This window comes from Rhinatrema bivittatum, chromosome 1 (genome assembly GCF_901001135.1).
Source record: "Rhinatrema bivittatum chromosome 1, aRhiBiv1.1, whole genome shotgun sequence".
Taxonomy (NCBI): domain Eukaryota; kingdom Metazoa; phylum Chordata; class Amphibia; order Gymnophiona; family Rhinatrematidae; genus Rhinatrema; species Rhinatrema bivittatum.
Genome location: NC_042615.1, coordinates 282,157,452 through 282,179,746, shown reverse-complemented (window position 1 = coordinate 282,179,746; position 22,295 = coordinate 282,157,452). Strand labels below are relative to the sequence as shown.

The following is a 22,295-nucleotide window of genomic DNA, read 5'->3' as shown; positions in this document are numbered from 1 at the left end:
ACCAAATTGCCATACTATAGGAAGAAATAGTCACTTCTTAAATCAAAAGTAATTCAGCATGTTTCTTAATTGCAGAAAGTTACAGAATTCTATTCCAGATATTTCCTAATCCCCCCCCAAAACAGGCAAAAATGGAAAAAATTCAAAATTAATTAAATAGGTACAATTTTACCATTCTTGCAAAAAAGAGATTGGCTGACATCCCTGGATCTAAAAGATTCCTATGCACACATCCCAGTTAACTGGATTCATTAAAGCTATTTTAGGTTTAGTCTAGAAGATCAGCATTACTAATTCAAGGTGCTACCTTTTGCCCTTGGAGCACCCAAAGTATTCACCAAATGCCTAGCAGTCATAGCAGCTCATTTGAGAAAGAAACCTATTAGTAATTCCATAGTGGATAATAAATTGAAATCGTAGGGGCAGTGTGCTGCAGTGGTCAAAAAAGTAAATAGAAGGACTAGGGGGCATTCCATGAAGTTAGCAAGTAGCTCGTTTAAAACAAATCGGAGAAAATTATTTTTGACTCGACACACAATTAAGCTCTGGAGGATGTGGTTAGGGCAGTTAGTGTAGCTGGGTTTAAAAAAGATTTGGATGAGTTCCTGCTATAATCAATTTGATTTCAGAAATAGCCACTGCTATTACTGGCATTAGTAGCGTGGGATCTATTTAATGTTTTCCCAGGTACTTGTAACCTGGATTGACCACTGTTGGAAACAAGATGCTGGAATTGATGGACCCTCAGTCTGACCTAGTATGGCAACTTCTTATGTTCTTATTTAGACGATTGGCTAGTATCGAGTCCATTCTATGAGAAATCATTTACAGATACAAACTTACTGATAAGAATGTTGTGCTATCTGGGATGCCTAAGAAACTACAAAAAGTCATTACTATGATGAAAACAGCAACTAGAATTCATCAGTGCACAGCTAAATATGATCACAATAAGGGCATATCTTCCCATACAAAGAGTGAACAAATTGGTCTTGATAACATGAGAAGGTGATAGCAGTCAAACTATTGATGAATTTACTAGGGCACATGGCATCAATGATTCATGTGATACCAGTAGCAAGACTGAAAATGAGTCAAATACAATGGCATCTAAAAATCAAGTGGAAATCGGCACATTCAGCCACTATACTGCAGAATCTGGCTAAACGAGGAGATGAAAGCTTTGCTGACAGTGAGCAATAAGAAATCTTTGAGGCCAAATATTTCACTCTCCAGATATACAGAGAATAATAACAGATACATGGCTGCATATCTAAAGAGCACATTTCAACACTATCTGTATTCAAGGGAAATGATTGCAGGGAAAAGTCTATTTTTCATATAAATCTGCAGGAACTCAGAGTGATTTACAATGCTCTTAGGACATTCAAACCATAGTTAATGACCAAAACATTGCAGATATAAACAGACACCCAGGTGGCAATGTTTTAGATAAACAGAGAGGAACAGGTTCCTATCAGCTTTGCACAAAAGCCATCAACATATGAAACCGAGCAATCAAAAGGAGGATGCAAATTTCAGCTACCTACATATCAGGGAAGAGCATAATAGCTGACAAATTAAGCCGTCAATGAGAACCACACAAATGTTCTCTCAACAATCTTATTCTGCAAGACCTTGCCAAGATTTGGGGAACACCAGTAATAGACACCTTCATATTGACATTAAATCACAAACTACCACGGTTTTGTCCGAAAAGATAATCACAGGAAGTGATATCACAGGAAGTGATAGTTTCTAATTCCATGGTAACACAGCATAGTATATGCATTTCCACCAATGACTCTGATGATAAAAACAATTTTAAAACTGAGAAAAGCCAAGGGAACAATAATTTTAATAGTACCTTATTGGCTCTGACAGAATTGATTTCCTTGACTGAATAGGTTGGCAACAGTTTCTCCAGGAAGTTTAGCAGTGGTTCCCAACCTGATAACCTAATACGAGGGAACAGTCCTTCATCCTAATCTTTAGTCCCTAGCATTGATAGCATTGATATTGACAGGAAAATGATCAGACAATTGCAATTGCCACATATAGTAAATGAAGTTCTACTGGCATCCAGAAAGCTGTCAACAAGAAAATCATACAGCTTCAAATGGAAAACATGTACTTGAATGGTGTAGACAACAAGGAGAGCAAACCATTCTAATGTTCCATATCGAAATTACTCAGTTACTCTGAGACAGCCACCACCACAATGGGACTTGTAGATTTTTGTAGACACTGCTGTTAAAGCCCCCATATGAACCAATGATTAGTGCTGACTTGAACTTTGTGACATGGAAAATATTATTCTTAAAGCAATAATATCAGCCTGAAGAGTAAGTGAGCTACAAGTACTATGTTCCCTGTGTTCCCTCAGATATTTCAGAATAAATACTTCCTACCCAAAGTGGTATCACAATTCCACCAAAATCTTCTGACTTTCTTTCCAAAACCACATACAGCTCCTGCTGAACAAACATTACATACACTGGACTGCTTTCTTATTCTTTTTAGAATAGAATACAAACACTCAGAACTTCAACTCAACTGTTCATATCCTATGATGTGGCTAAAAAAAGGCAAAGCTGTAAAGATGGTTCCCTCTATGTATTTCTCATTGCTACACAGCCCTAGGTATAGACTTATCACAACCAATAAAACATATCAAATATGGGCTAAGGCAGTGACAATGGCACATATCGATCCCGCAACAATTCAAGATATCTGTAGAGCTGCCACAGGGTCAACAATATATACTTTTACAAAACATTACTGTCCGAATAAAGATTCACACAGACAGTATTTTCTGGCAAGCACTAAAAACATTTTTAAATAGTTGAACCAGCTTCTCGCAGCATGCAATACAGGTTGTACACTCAAAATCAAAGACAAAAACTATTCAGAGAGCAATCAGCTGGGGAAGGCCTATTCTTATATGGCTCTTTGTTATGCTTGCACATAGAGAAAACAAAATTGCTTACTGTAACAAGTTTTCTGCATGGACAGTAGAACAAACAACACACTATCTTCCTCTTCCCTGGGAAGTTGGATCAGTTTGGAAAAAGACTGAGGGGAGGATCCCACATGGGAAAACCCATGCATGCTCAGAATGCAGGATTAAACTTTCTGAGCTGTGAGAGGAAAACGACCAATCCAGCACCATCAGATGATGTCATTCATCTTATGTGTCTGGCCGTTCTGCTGTCCCCAGAGAACACCTATTATAGGTAAGCAACTATGCTTTCTACTAATCACTTTCCCCTATTGCATTTTTGTCATAGTTCATTTCCATTTTTTATATCAAGGAATAGTTCTCTGTGGCTCACACCACTTTATGGTACGAAAACTTGTATACAGTTTTATAGAGCTTGAGAGTATTGCCTTTGAACCACATTCATAGTAGGTTATGTGATTCATCGCTGTTAGAATTCTAAATTCATAAAGTAGAAATTTTTCAATTTGCCTATGCATTTTGCAACATTGGTGCTCTTTTTGTGATTTGAACTTTTTTACTAGTAAGTGTAATTACTTAAATGATATTGTCTAGTAATTATCTTCCACTGGAACCAATGGAAATATCTGAATAGCTGGATCAGCCTACATTACATAATATATTCCAATTTAAATTGGAGCACATGAGATGTTTAATGATAGTTTTAAATATATCTTCAGTCTGTAGTCATCCCAAGTCATACGCTATTTAGTGATCTATATGAAATGCTTTGCATTCCCCATTAGTTCCAACTGCATAAGTGTATACATCACAAAAAGTGCATCATCATATTTAAACCAATCAGCATGCTAGCTGGTATGTTCAACAGAGATGCCCATTATTGAATGGACATGGAAAAAGAACTCCATCTCTAAGATCTCACCTTGTAATACAATGTGTAAATCTGTGATTCTGAGGTAGATAAAATGATTGCCAATTCTAACTGGGCAATAATTACTCAGCAGGTCTTAAAAGTGCCTCAAATAAAAGCACTACATAAGACAGCAAAATTGTATTAATTTCAATCTAAAGATATTCTCACTAGAACAAGAGTGAGGCAGTGTGAGTGAAGTTTGATCTACCTTTGCTATGATACATGTGCTTTTTTTTTTTTGGGGGGGGGGATAACTTCTTTGTTACAAAGTTGCCAATATGACACTTTTCTTATGCACTAAAAAATATGCTTGGAATGTTGTGAAAAGATTGTTCCAGAGCTTTTGGTTGAATGACACTATGTCAGTAGAACATTCTACCGCTAGAATGCTGTCTAATATCTGTAACTGCACTAACTGAACTTTGTAATTTCAATTGTTGTGGCCTTGAAGGTTGCCAGAGATGTGGATGGCCAAGGGAATTATTTGATGTTGACTCATAAGCATGTGGCTCATCTCCATCCCTTTTCCTGCTATTTGACACGGAAGCCTCAGCCTCGGTCTCCCTCCTGGGTCCTCTTCCATGAATTTACTATCTCACAAGACAACTGCATCAGTGTGGTGTCCGAAATCCACCCAGAAATGTAAGAGTTCAAGTTTTTACTCGGTGAATAAGAAAAAGATCTGAGTTTTCAGTGTTTAAAATAGTTATAAATCTCTGTAGTAAAGCTTCTACCTGACAACTAAAGCCCTGGGAGAGGTAAATATTCTCTCTCTTCTCTGAAGACAAGTAGGTCCACCGTGTCACACACGTCATTTGTCTGCGTGTGGTGCTGAGCAGAATGAAATTCCAGAGATTTTTGTAAAAGTATAGACCAAGGCTTCCTAAACTTGTCCTGGGAGACCCCACAGCTAGTCAGTTTTTGGATATCCACAAATTAATGTGAATGAGAAAAATGTGCATACTTTGAATACACCAAATTTGCAGGTCTATTATGCATATTCATTGTGGATATCCTGAGAATCTGTCTGGCTGTGGGGTCACTAAGACAGATTTGGGAAACTCTGGTCTAGAAGTTTTTCCTGAGCCTGAAAAGGAATTTGCATGCTGTGATGGGCCTAAAGTTTCCCTCAGTTTCCTTTTTTCACCAACCTATTTGGACATAATCAAGGAAAGTCAAGATTGTTCCCTTCAGCCTTCGTGTTTTTCCTTCTAGCCTCAGAAATGTTATTTTATCATCTTATTTATTTATTTACTGGTTTTATATACCGTCATTCGGTAAATGTCATCATAACAGTTTACAACAATATTATAAAATTATATCCAATAAAAAACCAAAATACATGTCAAAATTAAAAGAAGATTTAAAATAAATGAATAAAAGACAACATCAAATGATAAAAGGACAACAACAGATAGTAAAATACATATACATAGTTAGCCAAAGATTAGATCCTGTGAATAGTAACATTGTAAATAGTGCCCATTAATTGATGTAGGTCTTTCATTTGCTATCAGAATAAGCCTTCCTAAATAGCCATGTTTTGACCTCCTCCTTGAAAGATTTTAGGTTTGGTTGCATGTGGGTTTCAACAGGTAGAGAGTTCCATATTTTCGGACTAGCTAGAGAGATTGCCCTATCTCTTACTTGAATTAATTGTGCAGATCTTACTGAGGGGATAGATAACAAACCTTTATTAGCCGATCGTAAGTTTCGTTGTGGAATGTGTATTTTGATAGCAGTATTAAGCCAGTCTGTCTGTTCTCCAATGATGAGTTTATGAAGAATTGTTAAGACCTTATATTCTATTCTATATTTTATGGGAAGCCAGTGAAGTGATATCAGGATCGGAATGATATGATCAGTTTTGTTTTTTTTTTTTTAAATCTGTTAAGATTTTGGCTGCTGAATTTTGGAGAATTTGTAAGGGACGGATTGTGGACATTGGTAGTCCTAGAAAAAGTGAGTTGCAGTAATTGATGTTGACAAAAATGAGAAGTTATAACACAGATCTGAAATCAGTGGGATTCAGAAAAGGTTTTAGTCTACTTAATACTTTATAATATCCTTCTCTAATGTTTGTTGCCATATGTGCCTTAAAATTTAGTTCGTTGTCTATCGTAACTCCGAGGTCATGGGCATGAGGTGTGGGATGAATTACTGCTTGTTGATCTTCTGATGTCAGAGGTGGTAATGGGTCAATGGATATTTTTCTATCTAACATTATAATTTGGATAGAAAAATAATTATAATTTTAATAGTTGCTTGATATAGGATAAATACATAGCAGTTTTTTTGTAAGTTGCTTCAATAGAATTATTAATCGGAATAAGTATTTGTATATCATTGGCATAAATGTAGTGTACGGGTCCAAGACAGGAGAGTAGATGGCAGCGTGGAAGCATATAGATATTAAATAAAGTAGCGGAAAGTGCAGAGCCTTTTGGAACCCCTGTTTTGAGTTGGATTTTATCTGAAAGAGAGCTATTGATTTTTACTTGAAAGTTCCGGTTACGTAGGTAGGATGAAAGCGACTGTCCACGTAAGGCCAATCCTACATCAGATGCATTGGTTCCTGGTTGAAAGAAGGATAAAATTCAAAATCCTTTGCGTTATCTTTAAACGCATGAACAAGCAAACCCCTGAATATCTCTCTCAACTTATTTTCTCCTACATTCTCACAACAGAACTCTGATCCTCCCAAATGGCCCTTCTTTCCTCCTCTCCCCCAATTGACTTGTACAAGACTGTGCTTTTAATTGCTATGCAGCTACAAATTTGGAATAAGTTACCACTAACCCTGAAAGTTGAGCCATACTACCTCACCTAACGGAAGAAAGTCAAGGCATGGCTGTTTGACCAGGCCATCTCCTAAACTTCTCAGCAGTGCCTTTCTATCACATTACTTCATTATTCAAGTTCTTGTTCTGAAGAAAGTAAATTTGCAGTGCTGTTTCTGTAGATCTGATTCAATTATGATTGCACCTTACAAATTGCTACAATACCTATACATGATTTAAATTTGATTGTAATCCACCTTGAGACCATTCTTGGAAAAAGGCAGAACACCAAATGTTCATAAATAAGTGTCTGCAGCTAGTCTGCCTTCTGATCTCCTTCTGGAGCAGACGTCTGGTACTCTCCTGTCCAGGACTGTCATAAAATAGATCCAACTTGTGAATGCCCCAGTGGAAGAAGATTCTATTTACTATATCCTGACCCGGGAGCACTTATAGAGGGTCCAGCTTGAAAATTTAGCCTGTCTGCTAGGATGCTGCCCTTCCCTGATAAGTAGGCGGCCTTCAGGTTCACTCTGTGAGAGGTGGCCTAGTTCCACACCATGATTGTTTCTCAACACTGGAAGCAAGAGCCATTCTTCCCTATTTATTGACATGGAACATAAAAACCTGACTCTGGAGCAGGGCAATTTTGTTGGCTACATGATTTAGACCATTCAGTTCTGCCGTTAAAGCCAGAGGATTTGTATGTAAGTTTTTTCTAGACGGGATCACAGGATCTGAGTGCAAATCCCTAGCTCAGATTGGATGCATCTGTGTTGAAAAAGATTTGGTGAGGAAAAATATGGAAGGGAAATCACTCTGTCAAATTGGAACAGCAAGATACAAGTCAAATTGTTCTTTATGATCAGAGTCCAAAGGGTTATTATTTATACCTTTAGCAAAACAAGCCAACTTTATGAAACGCTTTACGTACAGAACTATGTTTGCCCTCATTTAAGCAGATGGAAACTTGGTTGTTTAGACAAGATTTTGTAAATTCATTTTAATTTTAGTTTACTATTTAGGGTATTAATATTGAATTGGGGATTTTGTATATTTTGAATTGTTTTATTGCTTTGCATTTGTAAATTTTCATTGGTTTCCATGAAATTGTTTTATTCTTATAAACTGCTTTGGGTAATATAATGGACATGACCAGTTCCCTCTACTTAAAAGTAGAAGAATGGAGTCCAGGGAAATCATCTGGAACTTTTCCCTTTTCAGGAATTGATGAAGCCCTTATATCTCAGATGAGTATAAATCTTTCCTGGTTTTTTGTTTGGGTTTTTTTTGGCAGGGGTGGGGTGGAAGTGGGGGGAGAAGCGGGATTAGGAAGTTTTTGGAGTAAAAACCCAGCCCTTTGTTCTGTGGTAGTACAGATTTAACTTCCTGAGCCTTTAAGGATGAGAATATTTCCAATCTGAATAATTCCTGATTTTGGACAAGCTGAAAAGCTCTTTTGGTTGGGCAATTTGGAGTTATGTCAATTGATGTAATCTCTCACAATCTGAAGGACCCAATTGTCTGAGGTTACAAGAGGCCAGTTTGTGAAAATTCTCAGCCCTGTACACTCTGCCCCAAAGGAATGTCTTCCAGAAAAGAGACTGAGACCCTGGCTATTTCCATTGATCCAGTCAAAATCCCAAGCCGGTTCTGACTGGATGCCACCATAGGATTTCAAGTTCTTCGGATCTCTTTGCTGAGGTCTTGAACTGTACTGCCTTAGACATATGGGGCTCTGGTACTGACTCTTTTGAGGAAAATGGTGCTTCTTCAGGAAATGACTCTGGTGTCCTCACGGTGCTGACATTGGCTCATAAGTTGCAGCAGAGAGGGGCTGAAACATCAAGTAGTAGTCTATTATATGCACTGCATTTTTGACCTTACACTTGAATAGACTGTCCTCACTGTATGGTATGGTACGTTAGCAAGCAGGCTTGTACTTAAGGCCTGAAGTTCTCAGCCCTGACTGTCTGCTAATGTTGCTAGTCATACAAAGGCACTGGATATCATCACATAGGTCATCCAAATTAAATGTTTTCTTCAGAGATGAGACATTTGCAAGGGAATAAAGGTTTAGTAGCCTGCCCTGCTCCATTTCCTGCTGAAAAATCAGAAGAGGGAGGAGTTGATATGATATGATGGAAGCATTTTCAGCCCTTGGTTTAGAACAGATAATGGTCCTACTCATAAAGCAACACATAGGTTAGACCTAATTTTTATTAACTCTAAAATTTCTACATTATCTCCACCGACCCGGACTCCAGTCCCATGGTCGGATCACTTTCTAATCCAAGCCAGCATTTCACTTTGAACACATCAGCCATCACAAAATATTAATCCCTTTACTTGTTCCTATCGACTACCTTTTAACCTAGAAATTCTTGAAGAAAAGATTCAATCTGAGATTGAAAATTTAGATTTTTCTACTGCAGAACATTCAACTAAGTCCTGGTTTAATGTAATCGGTACAGTTGCAGATAATATAAATCCCACTCGCTTAAAAATCATAAAGGAACCACATCTATCTAACCCCCAGTATAATTCTAAAATTAGATCAGCTAAAAGGGATGGGCTCCACCTTAACCAGGGTGGAACCAGACAGCTGGCGCTAACCATTAAAAAGGAGATAGAGCAGCTTTTAAACTTGAACAAAGGGGAAAGTCGACAGTCGCTCAGCAGCGCATGGTTCGGAGAGAGGTATCTTTAAAGGATACTAATGATGCATTAGAATTAGGGCATCCCGACAGTGAGGTTCCAATAATTAGAAAAGTAGTCCAAGTGCCTGTAACTAAAAACTCACCTGAGCTAAAAAATTCTAACTTATCCCTATCAATTAAAAAGCAGAATAAACATACAAACAAAAAACAAACTTTGAAATGTTTGTATACTAATGCCAGAAGGCTAAGAAGTAAGATGGGAGAATTAGAATGTATAGCAGTGAATGATGACATAGACTTAATTGGCATCTCAGAGACATGGTGGAAAGAGGATAACCAATGGGACAGTGCTATACCGGGGTACAAATTATATCGCAATGACAGAGAGGAGCAGTCGGGAGGAGGTGTGGCGCTTTATGTCCGGGATGGCATAGAGTCCAACAGGATAAACATCCTGCATGAGACTAAATACAAAATTGAATCTATATGGGTAGAAATCCCTTGTGTGTCAGGGAAGACTGCAGTGATAGGGGTATACTACCGTCCACCTGGTCAAGATGGTGAGATGGACAGTGAAATGCTAAGAGAAATTAGGGAAGCTAACCAAATTGGTAGTGCATTAATAATGGGAGACTTCAATTACCCCAATATAGACTGGGTAAATGTATCATCGGGTCACACTAGAGAGATAACGTTCCTGGATGGAATAAATGATAGCTTTATGGAGCAATTGGTTCAGGAACCGACGAGAGAGGGAGCAATTTTAGATCTAATTCTCAGTGGAGCACAGGACTTGGTGAGAGAGGTAACGGTGGTGGGGCCGCTTGGCAATAGTGATCATAACATGATCAAATTTGATTTAATGACTGGAAAAGGAACAGTGTGCAAATCCAAGGCTCTCGTGCTAAACTTTCAAAAGGGAAACTTTGATAAAATGAGAAAAATTGTTAGAAAAAAACTGAAAGGAGCAGCTACAAAAGTAAAAAATGTCCAAGAGGCGTGGTCATTGTTAAAAAATACCATTCTAGAAGCACAGTCCAGATGTATTCCACACATTAAGAAAGTTGGAAAGAAGGCAAAACGATTACCGGCATGGTTAAAAGGGGAGGTGAAAGAAGCTATTTTAGCCAAAAGATCTTCATTCAAAAATTGGAAGAAGGATCCAACAGAAGAAAATAGGATAAAGCATAAACATTGGCAAGTTAAATGTAAGACATTGATAAGACAGGCTAAGAGAGAATTTGAAAAGAAGTTGGCTGTAGAGGCAAAAACTCACAGTAAAAACATTTTTAAATATATCCGAAGCAGAAAGCCTGTGAGGGAGTCAGTTGGACCGTTAGATGATTGAGGGGTTAAAGGGGCACTTAGAGAAGATAAGGCCATCGCGGAAAGATTAAATGATTTCTTTGCTTCGGTGTTTACTGAAGAGGATGTTGGGGAGGTACCCGTAATGGAGAAGGTTTTCATGGGTAATGATTCAGATGGACTGAATCAAATCACGGTGAACCTAGAAGATGTGGTAGGCCTGATTGACAAACTGAAGAGTAGTAAATCACCTGGACCGGATGGTATACACCCCAGAGTTCTGAAGGAACTAAAAAATGAAATTTCAGACCTATTAGTAAAAATTTGTAACTTATCATTAAAATCATCCATTGTACCTGAAGACTGGAGGATAGCAAATGTAACCCCAATATTTAAAAAGGGCTCCAGGGGCGATCCGGGAAACTACAGACCGGTTAGCCTGACTTCAGTGCCAGGAAAAATTGTGGAAAGTGTTCTAAACATCAAAATCAGAGAACATATAGAAAGACATGGTTTAATGGAACAAAGTCAGCATGGCTTTACCCAGGGCAAGTCTTGCCTCACAAATCTGCTTCACTTTTTTGAAGGAGTTAATAAACATGTGGATAAAGGTGAATCGATAGATATAGTATACTTGGATTTTCAGAAGGCGTTTGACAAAGTTCCTCATGAGAGGCTTCTAGGAAAAGTAAAAAGTCATGGGATAGGTGGCGATGTCCTTTTGTGGATTGCAAACTGGCTAAAAGACAGGAAACAGAGAGTAGGGTTAAATGGGCAATTTTCTCAGTGGAAGGGAGTGGACAGTGGAGTGCCTCAGGGATCTGTATTGGGACCCTTATTGTTCAATATATTTATAAATGATCTGGAAAGAAATACGACGAGTGAGATAATCAAATTTGCAGATGACACAAAATTGTTCAGAGTAGTTAAATCCCAAGCATATTGTGATAAATTGCAGGAAGACCTTGTGAGACTGGAAAATTGGGCATCCAAATGGCAGATGAAATTTAATGTGGATAAGTGCAAGGTGATGCATATAGGGAAAAATAACCCATACTATAATTACACAATGTTGGGCTCCATATTAGGTGCTACAACCCAAGAAAGAGATCTAGGTGTCATAGTGGATCACACATTGAAATCGTGGGTGCAGTGTGCTGTGGCAGTCAAAAAAGCAAACAGAATGTTGGGAATTATTAGAAAAGGAATGATGAATAAAACGGAAAATGTCATAATGCCTCTGTATCGCTCCATGGTAAGACCGCACCTTGAATACTGTGTACAATTCTGGTCGCCGCATCTCAAAAAAGATATAATTGCGATGGAGAAGGTACAGAGAAGGGCTACCAAAATGATAAGGGGAATGGAACAACTCCCCTATGAGGAAAGACTAAAGAGGTTAGGACTTTTCAGCTTGGAGAAGAGACGAATGAGGGGGGATATGATAGAGGTGTTTAAAATCATGAGAGGTCTAGAACGGGTAGATGTGAATCAGTTATTTACTCTTTCGGATAGTAGAAAGACTAGGGGGCACTCCATGAAGTTAGCATGGGGCACATTTAAAACTAATCGGAGAAAGTTCTTTTTTACTCAACGCACAATTAAACTCTGGAATTTGTTGCCAGAGAATGTGGTTCGTGCAGTTAGTATAGCTGTGTTTAAAAAAGGATTGGATAAGTTCTTGGAGGAGAAGTCCATTACCTGCTATTAAGTTCACTTAGAGAATAGCCACTGCCATTAGCAATGGTTACATGGAATAGACTTAGTTTTTGGGTACTTGCCAGGTTCTTATGGCCTGGATTGGCCACTGTTGGAAACAGGATGCTGGGCTTGATGGACCCTTGGTCTGACCCAGTATGGCATTTTCTTATGTTCTTATGTTCTTAAGAGAACTTAGAAAAGGGAAAAACCTGAAGAAAACAAAAAAATACCTCAACTATCTCTGCATATCGGTCCTATTTGACGTATTACGAAAGACGTATTAACAACACAAAAATTGGTCTATTGTCTTATTAAACCTTTCAGCAGCATTCGACACAGTAAATCATTCCATCCTTCTTAAACGATTATCAGAAATTGGACTCACAACCCCAGAATGCTATGGATTATATGGAGGAATAAATAAGCTAAGTTGATCGGGAACTCATTATAAAATTATAGTCTCACATAGAGATATAAAAGAGGAGTTTGGAGCGTCTGCGGCAGTTGAATAGATGCGGACAGCGTTGAATGTTTAAATGTAGCAGTGAAGGTTGAGCTGTACAGCCGTTTTTAAAAAGCACAAGACACAAAACAAGTTTTTTTCACAAGAATTTGTTTCACATAAAATACTCAAAAATAATCAAGATTAGGAAGGAGGTTGGTTCATGATTACAATCCATAGCATTCTGTGTACAAGGTTGTGGCGGCATGTTGCAGAAGGTATATGAAACCTTCCTCATCCTACACTATTAATTTTATATATAAGTGGGGTATCAAGAGGTGTTTTGATAAATATATTTGACCTCACCAACAGTGGGGATTGATTGTATACTCCAAATTGTCCAGCAGAGCTCACTTGGGGAATATCTCAGCATTAAAATCTGCTGCAGAAGGAGCTACTCTACCTCTTTCAGCCTGTTCCACCAGGGGCAAGAGGATAGGGATTTTACTTCAAACATTTCCTGATTCCAAAGAAAACAGGAGGACTCTACCCAATCGTTCTTGAAGAAATTTCTGTAAAGAGAAAAATTCAATATAATTTTCCTGGACACCTTAACACCCTTTCTTGATAAAGGGAATTAGTGATGCTTTCTTGATTTGAAGAATGGTTATACCCACATAGATGTATTTCCAGGTCAAAAAAAAATCTCAGAATTTGTAGTAGAGGATGATCACCTCTAGTGACATGTGCTGCCTTTAGTCCTAGTGTCAGCCACATGTGTCTTCACAAAATGTCATGCTATGATGGCAGTCCATCTATGCAAACTGGGAGTGAACATGTTCCTCTACCTGGCTGGTCAAGAGCTCATTTCAGGCAGGTGCCATAGAATGAATGTGCAGAACCGAATGGGTGTTAGTTACTAAGGTTTGTCATCAGCTACCTCCAACTCCCACTTGAGCCGGTCATCGCATTTTGGAATTTGTAGAAGCACTGCTAAGTAATAACTCAGGCAAGATCCTCCCTCCCACAAAAGAGAGGGTTATCACATTGATTTCTGCAGTGGGGAAGATTCAAGCGAGTCAGTGGCATCAACCTGGAGCATGTTGAGGTTATTGGGCCTAATGGCATCAAAAGTGCCTTTTACTCCCGTGACACATCATTGTGAAAAGATCTCAATGGACCCTCAGATCACAGTGGCTTCAGGCCACGCCAGGATCTTCAAGACAGCATCTTCATCACTCAGCTGCTCAACGACTCTCTGTCTTGGTGGTGGCTCAATTCCATTCTGACCAAAGGTATCCCCCTTCCAAATTCTCAGTCCAGATTTTCGTGATCTCATATGCGTCTAACCTGGTGTAGGGAGCCCATGTAGAGGGACTTTGCACCCAAGGCCTTTGTCAAGAAAGCCTTCATCATATAAACTTCTTGGTGGTAAAGATGATTCAGTACACTCTGAAGGCTTTCAGAGATCAGTTGGCTAACAAAACAATCCTTTTTTAGGCAATCAAGTAGCAATACTTTACATAAACAAGAAGGGAGGAATGAGATTGTACCTCCTGAATCGGGAAACTAGCCAGTTATGAGTCTGTGCTGTTTCCCGGGGGTGTTCTTCAGAGCTATGTATCTGGCAGGTGATAAGAATGTCCTAGCAGACAAGTTGTCTGGTACTAAACACCACAAATGATCCCTGTATAGAGGGGGTTGCAAACCAGATATTCAGTAGGGTACACCCGTAGTAGATCTATTTATGTCCCCTAAGAATAGGAAGATTCCATTTTGTTTAAAGAAGGAGACTAGGCAAACTAACCTTGGACACCTTTTCCCTCTTTTGGGGCCAGAGCCTGCTGTATGCATATCCTCCAGTTCCACTCATTGAAAAGATTTTGTTAAAGCTTAGAAGAGACCATTGGACTATGATTTTCATAGCACTCCATAGTTTGAGACAGATTTGATTTCCACTTCTGCGGGATATGTCGATCAGGTGTCCAGTTAGACTGGGGAATTCCCCAACCTCATCACTCAGAATAAAATTCTGTTGTACGATCCCATCATCGGGTCTCAGGCTCTCACAGCCGGGATGTTGAGAGGATAGTCTTGCAAACTCCAGACCTTTCATCAGATTTGGCTCATGTTCCAGCTTCAGGAAAGGACTTCTTGAAGAAGTCCTATGGACTAAAGTAGAAGGGATTTACCTTTTGCTGTGAGAGAGAGGCCCTGTCATTGGATGCAAACGATTCTTCAATGTGGTTTTTGTAGATGTTTCTCTGAATTTGTAAATAGTGAAGAATCCCAACATGGATGTAATAGCATCTTGATTTTTGCATATGATGCTGTATTTTAATTATTTTATTATTGTTGTACTTTGTTGTATTTTACTATATTTTAATGTTATATTACTGCTTTAAGATTCTTTCGAAAAGCAGTTTAAAAATATAATTAATAATAATTAAGAGACTACAACATTTTAAAGCAGGAATCTGGGCACTCAAGCTGTTGACTCATGCTGGCACAAAGTTGGGATATTGGATTTTTTCATTCCACCATGAAATATATTATGGGGGGTACCGGACAAAGTGCAGAATCACAAGTCAGAGGGAATAATGATCACATGGCTTTGGCCAAGGAGGTGATAGATTTCACGTGTTGTATAATAGGCTTTAGCAGAACTGCTGTGTCTACAAGTGTTGGTTTCTCAAACAGAGACCCAGTCTTCATCCAGATCTAAGTGGATTAAAACAGACAGTCTACAAGTTGAAAGATAACTGTTTAAAGAAAGGGATACGCTTCTCAATTAGTGGAGTAATTTTTGAAGTTCTGAAGAATCTTCACAAAAGCATATTTTTGGAGTTCAGGCAAGATTCACTGGCTGGTGATTGTCAAGAGAACCCTATAAGAAATTGTGGTTTAAATTTTAGAATTTCTGTTGGAGGGTCTTCAGAAAATTTCTACCCTCAAGATACACAGGACTGCAACTACCTCAGTAGAAGGCATGGTAACAGGGAAATCATTCTCTTCACCCATATGTTTGCATTCAGTTAGGGCAGCCAAGTTATTATTGAGTTTGATCAAGTCTTGAATTTGGTTCTTAATACTCTCATGAGGCCTCGTTCTGTATGCCTGAGCACATCTTTACATTTTTTCCCTATTAAACTTTATTTAGTTACAGTATGTTCAGTTAGGAGAGTAAGTGAACAGAAAGTCCTATGAGCTTCTCCATTTATTAAGTTATTTCTAGATAAGGTAGCATTGAGAACACTTTCTAGTTTTATTGTGAAAATAAATTCCAGGCTTCACATAAGTCAAGAAATGTTACTGCCTACTTTGTTCCCTCATCCAAAGAAAGACTGTTGCATTCTGTGAATGAGAATGAAGAGACATTTTAAAATTTGGACAGAACAAAAGGTTTTATAAAGCCAGATTTGTTCTGTATGCCATCAGTAAGAGGACTGCTGGCCTCCACGTTGTCTATCTCTACATGACTCAGACATTATATTACTGAGACACAGGTCAACTTCATTCGCAGAAAAAGCCCAGGCCCCAGTGGAACAAATTTTCAAAGTTGAGACTTTGATCCCTGCATACATAGAAACATAGAAACATAGAAACATAGAAATGACGGCAGAAGAAGACCGAATGGCCCATCCAGTCTGCCCAGCAAGCCTCACACATTTTTTCTCTCATTCTTATCTGTTACTCTTAGCTCCTTGTTCTATTCCCCTTCCACCCCCACCATTAATGTAGAGAGCAGTGATGGAGCTGCATGCAAGTGAAATATCTAGCTTGATTAGTTAGGGGTAGTAGGGGCAGTAACTGCCGCGATAAGCAAGCTACACCCATGCTTATTTGTTTTACCTAGACTATGTTGTACAGCTCTTGTTGGTTTTTTTTTTTTTTTTTTACTTCTCCCCTGCTGTAGAAGCAGAGAGCCATGCTGGATATGCATTGAAAGTGAAGTATCAGGCACATTTGGTTTGGGGTAGTAACCGCCGTAACAAGCCAGCTACTCCTCGCTTTGTGATTGCGGATCCTTTTTTTCTTCACCCCTGTTGTTGAAGCTATGCAGGATATGCGTGAAGCATCAGTTTTTTTGTTTTTGCTAACCAGCGAGCGTAGACTGATGGATCATTAGAAAGGAAGATAATTAAACCAACGCTATTTTCTGCCCAGTAAGGTTCAACTTTGGTATGTCCCTTGTGTCCAAACTGATGAGGAGAATGCAATGAAGAACTTTGGGTTAACTTCTGTCAATTCTTGATATATTAATTCTCCATGCCAGTCTGGCCCAAACCCACCTAGGGACATGCCATCTGGTGCTTCTTTCTATTGTTTTACATGAGATCTAGATGAAATAATTCTCTTTGTTTTATTACGCTGCTAGTTGCAGTGTCCCATCTACCTTTGAAGCGCAGCTTTGACTGAAAGTATTTTTTTGTCTTTTTTTTGTTTGTTTGTTTATGGGAACACACAAAGCAGTTGAAGTAGCCAGAAGAATAAACAATATAAGAAATGTAATTTTTGAGTCTTCTGCATTAACATTTTGGGGACAATTTTCTGTCTCCCTGTGTAGCTTACAGGGCACAAAGACCTGCAAGCTCCCTTTCAAAGGGAAACTCCCTGCAAAGTTTCTCTTTGAAAACAGGAACCCGTACACACGCTGAGGGCATGGAATGAAATCCCCATGCATAATTTCCCTCCCCTGAACTAATCTTGCTCCCTTTTCCCTGCAAGTAGATGTATGCCTTTTGTGAAACAGCATTCATACTTTTTGCCTGAACTGAAAGGAGCAAATTTTCAAAAGGCATTTTTTGTAGACAGGTCCCTTCACCCTCCATTGCCTCAGGTACAAACTTACCTCTGGATGCACTAAACTGTAATGTTTTTTTGTGGAAGGGGGTCACCCTATTGCATGCGGAGGGGGTTGTCACCACCATAGTGGGGCCCCTCCCCCGAAAAAGTATCTTGACTGTATAGCACAGGGTTTTTTTTGTGTGTGACGGTCAAATACTGTGGGACAAAGGAACATGGCAAGCAGCCTTTAACCTGATGGTGGCCCCAACCTCATGGGACTGCTATTGCCTTAAAAGGCCACTAGCCTGAAAAAAAAAGTTGCATGCAAAAAGGGAGGTGGGGGAGGATGGGGTCAGTGCTGACCCCGTCTCAACTTGGGACCACTTCCAAAATGTTGTTAAAACTAAAAAGCTCTGGGGTGGCCCCTGCCCACTGATGCCATACCCCTATCCTTCAAGTGACAGAGATCACCCCTGAAAGTCAATAAAAACAAAAGGGTCCCAGGCCCAGCCTCCCTTCCTCCACTCCAACCTGCATCCCCCCCCACCCCCGCCCCCGAACCTTTAAAAGGATCCAGCATAGGAGAGATGGTGGGGATGGCATTGGAGGGGGGGGGGATCTCTGTCACCTGTGGGGGGGGGTATGGCAGGGGGGGGGGCCGGGGCTATCGCCATGTTTTTTTTGATTAACATTTTGAGGGAGTCAGGGTCGCCTCAACTGGTGGTGACCCTAGGTTGCCATGGGGATCAGCACTGACCCCCCACTCTACCTCTTCATTTGCATGTGGCTTTTTTTTTTTTTTTCTGCTTTAAATGTAAGGCAGGAGCCTCGGGACCCACATTAGGGTCCTGGGCCTCCTGCCTCACATCCAACACATTTCAAATAGATGTTGCTGTTTTATTGCAGCTGACCACTTTGTTCGTCAGCTGCGATAAAATTCACATCAAATTGACTAGTAATTACCTTTTTTTTGCATGTTTTTGCATTTATGCATGTAAATCGAATGCAAAGAAGGTCATTGTAATAGAGGAGAGAATCCGGGCAGAGAGATGCAAAACATCACATACATCGCACAATATATACGCGATATAATGCACATTAGAGCACTAATGCAGCTTGATGCATCACCCAGGTAGGGCCTGATTTACTAAATCTTTCCTCCCATTCTGTGCCTATGCGGAAAATGTTTAGTAAATGAGGCCCTTAGATTTATAAGACTTCTGGGGTCAGGAAAATATGTCAGAATATAGTGCCCTTTTAAGTGACTGACTATTCACAAAAGGCACAATATAAATTTAAAAAACAATAATGGTGTGATTTGTAATGCTACAATGAGAAGGAGTTCAGCTATTTTGGACTCAGATGAGCTAAATGTATTAATTCTACCCTGGAAGAAGTTTCTTCTGTAAGTATAGACTACAATATCACTAACTCATCTGTTCCATTATAGAAAGAGTGCAGAAATTGAGGTAATGGTAATTTATACTTAGAGCCTTCTATTTCTCTTCCTCTTTCTTGGAAAAGCTAACCATAGTATGGAGGCTGGGCTGCTTCCTTTCTACGTTCTAGGAAGATTTGATGTAGGTATAACTCCTAATCATTGATAATAGATCCATAAAACCATTTTGAACGAGGGTTATGGGACCAGAAAAAAAAATGATTTTGTGGGTATGCAGATAGATCTACTAAATAAGGTTGTGCTTATTTCAGTAAAGTCTTTCAGCTGTTCAGAGCATGCATATAGCAGATGCTGTCGAATAATGGCACAATGACTGTTTGTGAATTGGTTTATTTGCAGTATTAATTGCCTGCTTTCTGTCTCTTCAGGCTGGTTGAATTTGCTCCACAGTACTACTTGAGTAACCTGCCAGCCAGCGAGAGTCGAGACCTCTTGATGGAACTGAGGGGGAAGATGTCCAGGACGGAGGGGCAAGAGGATGAGGAGATAGAGACCAGAAAGGAATGTAAAAGTACAGAAAATACAGAAGGCGAGGAAGACAAAGACCTCTGTTCATTGCAATGATACAACAGATATCTTCTATGCTGAAAGTCTTGAATTATAGAAAATTTCCCAAGACCCTGATCCTGTGAAGGAGATTTGGCATGGGGAGCTGCCTTGTGGCCATGAGACAGTTATACTGTCCTTTCAGATTTAGAAACTGCTACTGGCTGGTTAAGCATTTTGATTCCTACTCAGAACAAACTAGATTATATTAATTGCCCTGTGACTTTATAGAGTTTGGCCTGGGCAGCATGTGTGTTTACAAGTTCTTGTTGCATACAACCACATTTTTTTTTTTTGTGAGGGAGCAATAAGATCTCCAGACTAACATACCATGGGCACCAGCTGCTAGAAATCTGTAGGAGGTGACAAAGAATGTTGCAACAACAAAATCTTATTGGAGTAAGGATGCCCCCCATCTTGGAATCTGTACCCTAGACCTCAGTAATATCAACCCCTGATTCTATCAGAGCAGCATTTCTGCAGTAGAACGCAGGACCAAAGTGCTTCTCTTGCATATACTATCTGGTGTACATGTATATATAGTATGTATTGTGCAGAGCCATGCTGCCCTAGCTGGTTTGGCATCTTTTCTCGTCATCTGATAAACATGGACATACATAGACTCCATATTATGTAAAATACTAAATATATAGGGGCTGCTGTTTGCCTGTGGGGACACCTTTTATCAAATAGCATCGTTTCATTACGATTCTTTACTCTGTACTCACTTAGTCCCGGTGGTTACCACATGTTTTAAGAGCTGTTGTGTCGCTGTCATGGCGATGACCAAGAGGCACTGAAGTCAGTGGTTTCTGAAGAGGTTGTTGGCATGCAGCTCTGTTTCTGGACAGAGTTCTGTAAATACCAGCATCGCAAGTACACAAAGGTGGTGGTGATTTATACAGTTTGAAAAAGTGTCCTTTAATCTGTCATGTGTAAGGACATTGAAGCCTGTCAAACATTTCTTGTTTTCATGGATAAGCTGACTTTTTTACATTTCCTAATGCAGTATGAATATACTGGGAAATAACGTGCATTCAGTCTGAGCAACTTCGTACTGTTTACTGACGGGATTCATGCAAATGCAAGCTCTATTTTAAATCCCAACTGTATACAAAATTCACACATTACTAAAGCTTAAAAAGATTTAAGGGTAAACAGAGGAAATTCAGTCTGTTAAAATTAATAGTTGAGTGGTAATGCCCCACTTTGTAGAGTAAGTAAAGAAATATTACATACAGTAAATAAAAAAAAAATAAAAAATGATAGGGCTGGAGATTCAGGTGTTTAATGCAACAGTGAGACGCTTGGGCCCCGGATCAGGCTTTGGTTACAACTGCAGTGTGACTGTGTATGTGATCTCAGCACAGTTCTTGGCAAACATTTGTATCGTAAAACTATAGCATTGCAAGAAGTCCTTGCTGAGAAAGAGGCCAAGAACCGGAATAACGGAGGCTTCTCCAAGTCCCGACTGAGGCGCATTGGTAGAAATGTATATAGGGTCCTAGTATTAGAATAGTAGGTGGAGCTCTAAGTCGGGATAGAGATGTATTAGCACTGTCGAAGTCGAAGTTTGCACTGTTGTGCGTGTGCACGCTTATACTGTATGCTATGCTCTCAGAGTCCATGTACTTTTGTTTCCAGCTTTTTTTTGTTTTTCCTGTGGCCGTAGTGAGTTCTTTGGATCTCATCACTTTGTGTTTTTTAATCATGGAGCTTTTTTTTTTGTTTTGTTAGATGATGCAGTGTACAATCTGTAATGCTGGGCTGGGTACGGGATAAGTTTAAAATTTTGCTGTGTATTTCCCGTGGGAGACTTAGGGAAAGGAGAATTTCTAACATGCTGTACATGGTCATTTTATGTGTGCTACTGCCTCGGGTGCAGATTGTAAATCAGTGTTTACATTTTTTTTTTTTGTAAGAAATTAGGGCAATGTAAGAAAGGAAGGAATTGGTCTGTGTCAAACAGTGAATGAAGTAACACAAAAAAAAAAAATCAAAATAAGGACAAAAATTGCTATGTGCATAGAGGAGATCTGGCTCACATACTGTTTCCAATGAAATAACTGCAGTATCCAGCTCAGCAAAGACACACTCAAATTGAATTGAAGCTTTTCCTTCAAAAACAAAATTCAGAGGAAATGGCTCTTCCTCTTTTTGCTTTATGAGCAGACACTCAGACAAGGTCTTCATGTTTCATTTTGTAATGGCTGTGTGCTGCTGACTAAATATGTTAGGGTGATTTAGTGCAGCAGCTTTTAGGGGCTTCTGCCTCAAATAATGCCTTTTTGTGCAGGTAATAGCTCTTTTATAGAGCGGATGCTTGCAGAGAAACTCTGATCCTTCGTAAGTGATGAATGCTGTTCCTTGGAACCAGTGGATGTACCTGCCACAGAGACAAGTGCCTTTTTTCTGCAGATGAGTCAAAAATCCATTCCTCCCAAGAGGAGAATAGTTGACATTGAATGCATTGACAAGGGCATCAGACCTTCAGTTTCTTTTCCAGTGGACTTTTTCCTTTCAAGATATGCATCTTTAGTTTCCCATCAAATCCCATTCTCTTTTCAATGTATTCTCTTTCATCCTTTTCATTACTATGTTTTTTGTCGAGCAAATAAGCTACTGCCCGTTTTAGACAGCTGTGCTGTGTTGCGCCATCAGGAAGTGGTGCAACCTTTTGGCTAACCTTTCGTCAAAGGTTAGCCAAGTGTAGAGGGTCATCGGAGGTTATTTTGAGGA

The 22,295-nt window shown here is 39.4% G+C and overlaps 1 protein-coding gene across 2 annotated transcripts in view; it reads left to right on the top strand.

Moving 5' to 3' along the window:
- DQX1 (DEAQ-box RNA dependent ATPase 1) overlaps positions 1-21,644 on the top strand; it is a 201,648-nt gene extending 180,004 nt beyond the window's left edge. For both annotated transcript variants that reach the window (XM_029595785.1, XM_029595792.1), the window contains exons 11-12: positions 4,327-4,517; positions 19,379-21,644. In XM_029595785.1, coding sequence (XP_029451645.1) covers positions 4,327-4,517; positions 19,379-19,574 — 387 coding nt within the window. In that variant the 3' untranslated portion in view covers positions 19,575-21,644. The remainder of the gene's footprint in view (positions 1-4,326; positions 4,518-19,378) is intronic.
- The last annotated feature ends 651 nt before the right edge of the window (positions 21,645-22,295 follow it).